Source organism: Malus sylvestris, chromosome 13 (genome assembly GCF_916048215.2).
Source record: "Malus sylvestris chromosome 13, drMalSylv7.2, whole genome shotgun sequence".
Lineage (NCBI taxonomy): Eukaryota > Viridiplantae > Streptophyta > Magnoliopsida > Rosales > Rosaceae > Malus > Malus sylvestris.
In genome coordinates, this window is record NC_062272.1 from 38,343,201 (window position 1) to 38,354,030 (window position 10,830).

The window sequence follows — 10,830 nt, forward strand, 5'->3', positions numbered from 1 at the left end:
GTATCTTTCAGCTTCTAAGTTTGGGTCTACTTGCGTCGAACCGTCATTCAAGAACACGAGTTATGAGTTTGTGACATGATTGTACGTGTTTATTTTCGGTACGCGGAAAGGGATTGAACCCTTGACCTACCTTAATTCTAATCCTTGTCCTCTAGTTTTGTTTTTGAATACTCAGCCCATGCTGATGCTGATTTCAAATTGAATTGCACCAGTTAGGACAAGATGATGGAGTTGAGAGCGAGGTTCAAAAAGATAATACTTGATGTGTACATACATACTATTTTGAATGTCAACGAAACTCAATGAAGTTAGCAGACTCGTTGACCGACAAATTTTCAACGCTTTAAAAACCTAATTTTCTGCAATAGAATTAGATCAAAAAGCACTCAATTATCACAAGATTTAAAGAGTTGATAAAACTCCAGATTGAAAAGCATCCAAATCCACCAAACTTAACATTCACCACCAGTTTACTTCGACTTGCCTCATAAAAATATCAAATGATTAGTGATAGGTCAACAAAACCGTCAAAATCTTCGGAAGTCTGGAATACCGGATATGCCAAGCAAAAGTTGAAAGATTTGCATTAGCACACAGGAAACCAACATATACGTCCTAGATGAATGAAAAAGATTACAGCTAAAACAGATATCATAGAAAGCCAAAAAAAGAAAGAGCCTCGTCAACAAACTGTTTTATGCAGCAGCGCCAGCACCCTTTCCCTTCTTCCTCTGGAGCTTCTTCATGTAAAACTCAAGTTCCTTACCTTCCAAGATGTACCTGACAAACAAGTTTGCAAAACAAAATAAGACGACGCAAACAAAAGATATACAACTGAAGATAGATAGTATCACATGTTATTATTAGACTCACCCATCACATCTGCCACATTGGCCTGGACGCGAAGATATGCAAGCGAGCAATCTCCCACCTCCAAACTGCTCTTCTATATGGGAGTCTAGAATGCGACCTTCCTGACGTTTCTCAAGCTTCCTGGTAACATGATTACTCTTCTTTGCTTCCTCGGTAGTTCCTTCTCCTTCCTGCTTGTACATATAATGATGGAACTAGTTAGTTTGACAATGAAATAAATTATCATCCACTAACAAGTATAAAGTAAGAACTTTAAAAGACAGATGACAACATGAACACCTATAAGAAACCAATATCCTTATTTCACAAACCATGCAGATCCACACATATGAGTTTGATGAGAAACAAAGGTAGTTTATGAAGTTACTAAAAAGACCTTGATGGGCCCTAACAATAAATACCTACATCAAATTTGTTTTACTACCAACATATAGGACACTAAGGGGGCGTTTGTTTGCCCTCACTAAACTTCCTTGGATTGGACTGGCTTAGCTAGGATTGCTAGCGAGTGTTTGATGCGAACAAGGTTAATGAGACTAAGTCGGACTCGCACCGACTAAGTATTTTGCTAGGTCGTCTTAGCGAGGATCCCCGATAGGTATGGGATTGCTAATCCCGTCCCCAAATCTGTTTCGTTTGCCCGTTGCATGTCTACATACTGCATCATCTGCAAGCGTTCTTCTCTGCAACACGGTTTGCCCACCCCCCCAGATCTGAAACAAAAGCCTCAGCCGCTGCCTAAATCTCAAAATCCAAACACAATAAAGGTCGTACCCAGTGCACAAGGCTCCCGCTTTACGCAGGGTCTGGGAGAGGTGAATGTCGGCTAGCCTTACCCCAATTTATGGAGAGGCTGCTCCCAAGTCTCGAACCCGAGACCTACCGCTCATGGGCGAAGGCACTTGCCATCGCACCAAGTGCGACCTCTAAACGTAAAACAATAACCAAATCCAACCACCAAATTCAAAGTTCACCTCGTGCCAGAAAATTCCGAGATGGCTTTGCTGGCGAAGAAGCCAAAACATGTTTCAGATGGAAGAGAGAGATCCGAAAATTTTTGGAAGAAAAAAGGATGAGGAAGGTGGAAATGCTTAATGGCGGCAAGAGGGTGAAGATGATGAGCTTGTTTTTGAAGGATTTGCGATGAGCTTCACATCTGCATTGTGCAGGAAAATGAGGGAGAAAAGAAGAAATGGACGGAGCCAAAAGGAGAAAAGAATAGATGATTCCAGAGTGATAGTTTCCAGGAGAAAAAAAGGTTAAAAGGTTGAATAAATAATAAAATATTATTATGCATGCATCAAATAATATAAAATATTACAATATATACATTAAATAATATAAAATATTATAATATATGCATTAAATAATATAATATTATAATTTGTTTATTATCCGATTTTATAGTCCAACACTGCACCAAACGCTTCACTAAACTAGTCCAGCTTAGTCTAGTCTAAGCCAGTCCAGCTTAGTCCCAGTAGCTAGTTTAGTCCGAGACAATCCGATGCAACAAATGCACCCTAAGATTTGAATCACTTCGTCTCTCAACACTAATCTCACTACATTCACAGTGCAATTCAAGAACCATGTGCAGTTACAGGTCATAGTGCAACCATTCAGAAGCGACTACTAATTTTACAACCCAAGTTGTTCTACAATAACAATGATGATACTTAGGTATGTAGAGGGTCTAGAAATTATCCCCACTGTAGTAAATAAAAGTTTCAAATTCACAAAAATTACCTCTGGGGTATCCTTCTTAGCAGCACTGGACTTCTTCTTTCTGCCAATTTCAACTCCATAATGCTGAAGATACCACTGCTTAAATGGAGCGGCATCCACCTGGACAATGGCACTTTTCACCAGAGTTTGTGTTCTAACAAGTTCATTGTTTGAGGCATTGTATACAACATCCAGGAGACGAGTTTTACGAGTAACGGCTTCGCTGCCCCACGAGAAGTTCCCAGTATCCAACCTGAGAGCTCTCCACTTCACATTGCCTCCTCGAACACGGATTCTCCTTACAGTCTTGTTGCTTGAGAGCTTTGTATTAGCAGGCTGACGTCCGAGCTCATACCTGCATATGACAAAGAATGAAAAACAATTAAAAATCCACAACACAACAATTGTCTAGCTTTGAAGCAAGGTCCACACTATTATTCTTCAGAAACCCTGAACATGATTAAAAACCCTTCGGCTCGACTCTTGATAGTAAAATATTTGAGCAGATAAGAAAACGGAAATTCCCTCCAATTTCACCATTCTTGGCAATGGCACATGCACAAAATTATTACATAGGTTGAGTTCTCATCCAGTACGTAGCTTGATTGTCCCATGGGATTCAAGATCTAAATGGTTCTATGTTATGCTTTTTCTTGCGGGGCAGCCCAGAGGTAAACCTGGGACTGCTCATATCATATTCTTTCTAGTGATATCACTGCCTGAACTAAGCAACTAAATAAGGATGTACATTAAATGAATTAACAAATTCCTCATTTCATTACCGGCAGAAACAACAAACTGAAATTAAAATTCTTTTATGTCCAAAGTTGTACAACCTATATAACATGAAACAGATAGAGCCATGTAGCAATAGTTGCAATACTTTAAACATAAAAAGAAGCATAAAAAACCCAAAAATTCAAAACAGATGAAACTCGGTGTTTCAGCCTAAACAAATCCGAAAAAAATGAGTGAAAGCTTTAGTTGCATTTGCTATCTACAAGTTAAGATACAAATCTCATTCTCTCAGACAAGCACTAATCATAATTACCATAGAGGAACCAGTGTTTAGCCTAACAATCCAATAAAAGCAGACACCAACATTCATAAAAAATCAAAGAACATAACGAAAAACTCAGAAATAATTTACAATTATTAACAGATCTGTAGCCTAACTGCAACAGAACAAATGAATAACAAATAATAGAAAATGAAAGAAATTAGAAAAAAGTAATCAAAGAGTAAAGAAGAGAGAAAAGGAAGAGAAATGGGGTTGAAGGTGGAAGAGTAATTACTTTCTCTTCTTCCTCCATGCCTTCTTCTTGCCTCCAGTGGCACGGCGCTTGTGCATCGAGTCACGTGAGATACCTACATATTATCACAAACACAAAACCATCAGCCATTGCAGCACACACAGAGAGGAGGGAGAGAGAGGTCTGAGTGGTACCCATGGTTTCCGGACTAGGGGAGAGAGCTTCGGCGAGATCTCCTCTTCGCTTCGGCTAAAAGTAAAACCCTGAAACCCTCTTTTTAAAAAGGATTTCTATGAAAACCCTAGGACAATTATACAAGGCAGAAGGACATTTTCGTCTTTTGAGCGGGTCATTTTTTTAGCCACACACTCTTATTTCATATATATATATATAGACGTCAGAATAATTAAAAACGTCTAATTTGTTTTAATTTATAATTAAGTCTATAAACAGATAGAGAATATATATATAATAATAACACAATAATTAGGAATTGAAATAAACAAAAATGAAGTAAAGGATAAGTAAAGATTGCAATAGAAATTGATAAAATAAGCATAAAGTATGGAAGCAAACTTACATTAATTTATTAATCTTCAATGTTACAGAAAAGCACCAAAGTTGAAAAGAGAGATAGCACTAAAAAAAAAAACACTTAGTAGTATATTTTACAATGTGAAAATCTTAAGCATACAAACAACTGAGTTCGAAGGCTCTTTAAATAGAAAACTAAAAGCAAACTTAAACACCAAGTGTTGAAGAGGTAGTGGAGCATCAAAAAGCAACCTACCATAATGAGCGGCATCTTCACTTTATGCAATGGCATTGATTCAGCTTCACGAGGGATTGTTGAAAGATTTCTAAAAAAGCACATACCAACAAGCAGCTACAAAAACCAAAGGACAATTATTTTGAAAAGGGAATAATGGTTGGTGTCTAGATATTAGACATCATCTTATCTTCTCTTTATTCAGAGAAAAAGCATTTCATGCTTTATTTCTTTGAACAGGTCGGAGGACAGATTCCATAGCAATCATCCTTATTATCATTATCATAGTCTTCATCCATGTTATGCTGAGATGACACGGCTTCAGATTCCATCTCCTTGTCACCTAGACCGTCAAGCTCAAGGATTTTAAGAACTTTGTCCTTTAGATCTTTCTTTGAGCAAGATGGGTTGGACTCGATTAAAGACTTAAGTTTTTCAGTCTTTGATGATGATGATGATGATGATGATTCAGGGGTTGAACGGGAAGGTTCAACTGCACTCTGCCTATCAGGCCAGATTCTTTTGGCTTGAGATGATCCAAGTGGAACTTATCCTACTAGTAAATAAAAAGCTTTCTCTCAAGCTGGGGAACAAAATCCTAAGCACCATCATCGTTGTCAACAAAACCATAATCCCATTTCAGGATCCAAGGAAGATCATACATTATCATGAACTAAAGAAACAACTTCCTTTTTTCAGGATAATCAGCGTTTTCTTTACTAAAATTATCTAGAAAAGAATCGACAATTACTTGGGGTAAATAATCCATATTAGGATTCAAACAATAAATCATGTTCTAAATCATTTAGGGATCTCTTTCAGAGATCTTGGAAGAAACTGGATGAACCAAGTGTGGGAATAAGGAATGTTTTGGAAACATAAAACTACATCCCAAGCTTTTAGGTATCCTAATAATATACCTTGTTGGACTCATTATCAGAGTTGGAGTGTAAATGCAGATGATATGGGCTATTTCCCCATTCTTCCAAAGATATTACTTTTAGTATCATGATTTTGAAAATGCTATCATATTGTTTGTTTCACTTTTATATCAGTGAACAACATCGACTGATTTTGTTTCTATTAGAAGTCTTTTATACCAATATCTTTGCTTGAGGAAAAGGCGAATATGATCTTGATGATATTTTTCACCAACCTGTCTTGGAGATAATAGTAAATCAGAATCCTCTAGGTTCATCAGATGAATCGCCATGGTCCATCTGAAAGGATTGTTAGCTACAACCTTTTCCCTGCCTGCATTATAAGGGAGAGCTGATGAGATGGCATTTGGATTTTGCTGGGAGGTTGAAGGAGATCCTCTTTGGATTAAGGTAGAGTCTTTTCTAGTGAGAGCTAGATTTTGCTCCTTCTTCCTTTGATGTGCCCTGCAAAAATTCATGAGTCAAGAAGTCAGGCAAAGAGTTAAATTCATCCTTAATGTATTCTATACCAAAATCAAATGTTGACAATATCCCTTGCCACCTAGCCAAAATTTGTTTTGATGCTAAATTTTTAACATCTTTCAACAATATATCTTTAGCAGCCTTACAATCTACCCTTATTAGGAATCGTTTATTAAGAAGGTCACTTTCAAATTTAGTAACTACATGAACTATGGATAATAGTTCATTCTTAACAGTTGAATAATTTTTCTGGGTTGGTTTCCAGACACCAGAAGTGAAGCGAACTAAAGACTCCTTGCCATATTATATTTTCTACTTTAAAACTCCTCCATAGCCTTCATCAGTAGCGTTTGTTTCTACAATTTTGAATGCTTCCAGATTTGCTAGAGCTAAACACGGGAGTTCTTTGACTTTTCTTTTCTAAAGTCACACCGCTCGAGTTTGTTCCTCAGTCTAAGGAACAAGATTCTTCTTCAGTCTTTGATAGAGTGGCTTGCTAGGTCCTTGTAAAACTCACCTACATAATTTAAACTACATAAAAATATTTGCAATTGTTTTTTATCCAGGATTTCATCTGGAAATTTATCAGCAAAATCGATAACCCTATCAATAGGCAAAATTATTTCTTTATGAATATTATGCCCTAAAAATTGAACCTTGGTTTGAAAGAGTTTCATCTTTTGTGCCGAGATGACCAAACCTGCACTCTTCACCACTTTCAAGAAAATACTTAAATGCTTAAAGTGATGTTCTAACAAATTAGAATATACTAAAACATCATCACTATAGACAATAGTAAAAGTGGAGTAAGGATTAAAGATGTCATTCATTATGTTTTGAAATTCAGAAGGAGCATTCTTTAATCCAAATGGCATCACGTTCCATTCATAATGTTTGAAATGGAACATTGAATGCAGTTTTATACCTTTCCTTTTAGCAATTTGAATCTGCCAATATCCAGACTTCATATCGAATTTAGAAAATATTACAGCTTGCTTAGCCTATCTAATAGATTTTTCTTATTTGGAATAGGGTTTCTAATCCATCTAAGAGCTTTATTCAAAGGTTTGTAATTGATAACTAACATGGACGCTCCTCGCTCAAGTTCAGCGGCATTTTCTATATAGAATGCTGAACAGCTCCAAGGAGAGTAGTTCTTTCGGATTAACTTCTTTTTAAGAAGTTCGTTGATTTCTTTTTTGCAAATCTCCATCAGTTTGCTATTCATTTGAATGGGTCGAGCCTTAGTAGGAATTTTCTTTTCATCAAAATCAGGCTCATAGGGTAATTTGACAATATGTATCTTACGATCCCAAAAGGCGTTTGGAATTTTAACACATACTTTTTTTTTAGATTCCTTTTGTATGGACTCAACCTTTTCTTTCACTATCTTTGTGTGAGTTGTTCTTCAATCCTTTTAAAATGCATTTCTTCTTTCAAAGAACAAAGAAAATTTTCTTTGTTTTGAATATTCTTTTGTATGACATTTACATACTGCATTTGAGGTTCTTTGGAAAATGTGAACTTTACCTTTGTTCCTTCTACTTTAGTCTCAATACCTTCTTCTAAAACTTTAAATGGGTAAAGCATGTTAATAAAATGAGTACCTAAAATCACAGCATGGCTTGGTCCTTTAACCATAACAAAAGGTGTTTTGAAACAAACCTCATCTTGAATCACCGCAACATCCGACACATTATATTGGGTTTTCATGGGTTGATCAGTTGCACTATGCAGACCTTGAGAAGTTTTTGAGAAGTACTTTGTGGGTACAAATCCTTCATTTATACAATTTAGATATGCTCTGGAGTCAATGAGTGTTTCAACAGAAAACCTGAAAGTTTGGTTAATAGCAAAGGTAATTATAGAATACCATTTATGAGAAATTACCTTATCGATGCTATTAACATGCTTCAGGGTTGAGATACTGCTGTTTGGATCGGCAAACTGTAATATTGGTTCATACTCTGGTGGTTTTTTTTTCTTCTTTTCTACAAAGTCATCCATCATATGCTGAAACTTGCTTTTAGTTTCACTTCAATTGCCTTTACTTCGAACCTCTTCTTCAGGCGAAAAATGATAGAGTTTGAGGACTTGAACTCTATGCTTCAATCATGTTATTTAATCTTTTGTAACATTGATTTCATGCTGCATTTCCGATATCGTGGGTTCCTTTTTAGCTTTTTTTTTATTTTTTTATTTTTATTTTTTTATTTTTAAATCCAGCTATTATGTCAACGATTGTTTTGAAAATATAAGCTTCAATTGGTTGCTACTCACTTGGTTTAGGCTTTTCTTTTTCTCTTACCAAATCTAAATATTTTTCTAGAACTTCTCTCTTTTCGAAAGGATCTTCTAGCCTATCGATTAAGTCTAAAATCAGACTTTCCTCTCTGGTGATAACACATAGATTTAGCTTACAGGCACATTCATCTTCTGACTCCGCGTTGCTAGCATCAGTTGATAATGTAAATAGTTCATCTTGAAGAACTGCAACTTCATTTTCGCTTTTTTCAGGATAAGATGAATTTGTATTAGTTGGCATAATTGTTTTTTTAGGCCTTCATCTAGATTACGATTGTTAATCTTTTCTTTTATTCCACATTGAGGTCTCATATGTCCAACTTTTCCACACTTATATCAAGCAAAAGTTTTTCATCTAGTCATTCTCTCCCCTTTTTTTGTTTGCAAGGCTGGAACTTTTGCTTATGTAATGACTTATAAGGTTTAGAGGATCTATTTGGATTATCTTCCGAGTATTGTTTTTGGAAAATCTTTTTGTTTTCCTAAAAGGTTTCTTGGAAGATGATTGGCTTTTAGGTTCAAATCCAAATTGTTCACAAATTGAAGGTCTATAGAGGTTGGCCTAGGATAATAATTTTTCAGGATAAGCATTCTAGTGACCTTGTGTCCCTGTCTTATCCTATTTACTTGTGGATCTAAGGTTGATTCAACAAATTGCTCTTTCAAATCATCAATTTGAGTTTCATTAATGACTGAAACATTTGGATATGATAGTTTTATTGAGCCTAATCTTTTTGCTAAGGCATCAATAAAATTATCATTGTTTCCTAGTTTGTAATTCTTAAGCTTAGGAGCTAATTTAAACATTGGTGAGTTTACCTTATCCTTTTCCCTTTTATTCTTCTTTTCATCAGAAGAATTAGAATATGCTCTTGGTTCTCTAGGGTTCCAGACAACTCTAGATTTGAGAGAATCATTTGGCTTTAATGAATTCTTTATTCTAGACGTTTGTTGATTTAAAGACTAAAGAAACAGGTTTGTGTAATTGTTTTGCTGTATCACAGCAGCAACTCCGATTTTCAAAGAGGCTTCCTATCCTCCATTAGGGGCTACTCTATAAGGAGAGGCAATTGTTCCATTTGAATTGATCTAGATGGACTTTTATGGCTGATGTATCGCTCTTTCTTCTTTTCTTTCTGTCGTTGTATAAGTCTTAAATGGATTATCTAAAGTACTTATACATTGAGTGTATTCAGGAAAGTTGTATTTCTTAACACACCATTCATACTAAGGAAAAAAATCTTGTATTACTTCCCTTTTCTATCATGAAGGTGTAATGAAGCTTTTTCAATAAAGCTCTTCTTTCTAGGTTGTAGGCTTTTTCTAGCCATTCCCTTTTTAGAGCATTCTCTACTGAGAAAATCTTTCTTAATAAAGTCTGTATCTGGTTGAAATTTTGTTATAACAAAGATATTAGAATCAACATCTTCCCACGTAAACTAGGGCTGTAAAGGTAGATTCCTAGAGTTCATAGACGGAGTTGTGGCTTCAGTATTTTCGACCTTATATAATGGGTAATGTACTTGTTCTTGGGTTTTTTCTAAGGCCTTCTAGGATAGTCCATTCATGTTATTGCTCATATGAGCTTGATTCAGGCGTTGCCTTCCTCAAGGAATTATTTTGAAAGAAGGAATCAACGTTCATTCGAGGACCTAAACTTAGCTTGGCTAACCTATCATTGTTGAAATGTATTTCTACATCTCCAGCATCATATTGGTTAATATGGCTAGGTTCTCGATTTTGGATGGGTTGAGGAGGAATTGCTTCCTACAATCCCCATCCTTTCAGGTAGAGTAACTTCATTCCACCTAATCATCTTAGGTACCATAGTATGTGCCTTTCCTAAATTAGCTTGGAACAAAATGGTCTGTCCCTTACTATCCATGACTTTGGCTCGGGGTACAATGATATTCATAACCTTATATGAGATTTGGTAAATCACAGTGAGATTCTGTGATTCAGGGTCAATATCATACCCTTGGGTATCCACACTTAATGTAAGGGTTTTCAGGATTCTTGGGTTAGATAACAACACTGAAAAGTTCAGGTAACAAATCAAATAAATTGGCTCCTCACTTAAAGAAGACTTTATCCTAACATGGAATTAACAAAGTTCCTATGTCGTTTATCCCACAGACATAGTAGAATTGAGGTATCTAACCCTGTCCTGGTTAACGGTTTCATCGCAACATGTAGTAAACCTATATGCAAAATAGTTGTGACCTTTTGTATATGTTGATCTATTTGGTGTTGAGAGAGTAACTGAAAATCTGCACTAGCATCAGTGATAGAAATGGTGGTTTCAACCGTTTTAATTGAATAGTCTGATTTAAATTCAAATGTTCCCTTCTAATATATATCACAAGTTGGGACCTTAGGGATATTCCAATTTTCTAAGTCCTTTTCTATATTCAAGATAGTTGCTTCTTCAACATTTTTAACCCTCATAATTCTCGAGCTATTATTGCTATTAGAACCACTACTACTACCTGTAGTTCTTTTA

The 10,830-nt window shown here is 35.8% G+C and overlaps 1 protein-coding gene across 1 annotated transcript; it reads right to left on the reverse strand.

Annotated features, from left to right (window-relative positions):
• Positions 1-426: 426 nt before the first annotated feature.
• Positions 427-4,210, reverse strand: LOC126596068 (40S ribosomal protein S8-like). The gene is made up of 5 exons (XM_050262535.1): positions 4,046-4,210; positions 3,894-3,966; positions 2,620-2,953; positions 874-1,043; positions 427-780 (listed from the first exon to the last, which is right to left on the reverse strand). Exons 1-5 carry the CDS (start codon positions 4,047-4,049, stop codon positions 696-698), a joined length of 666 nt encoding a protein of 221 aa, XP_050118492.1. The 5' UTR covers positions 4,050-4,210; the 3' UTR covers positions 427-695.
• Between the last annotated feature and the right edge of the window lie 6,620 nt (positions 4,211-10,830).

Excerpts from the sequence above, each read along its gene's own strand:
- LOC126596068 (XM_050262535.1), bottom strand. Across the intron at positions 1,044-2,619 it reads CTAAGAAGGATACCCCAGAG|GAAGGAGAAGGAACTACCGA; the intron begins GTAATTTTTGTG and ends ATGTACAAGCAG. Across the intron at positions 781-873 it reads CAATGTGGCAGATGTGATGG|GTACATCTTGGAAGGTAAGG; the intron begins GTGAGTCTAATA and ends CTTGTTTGTCAG.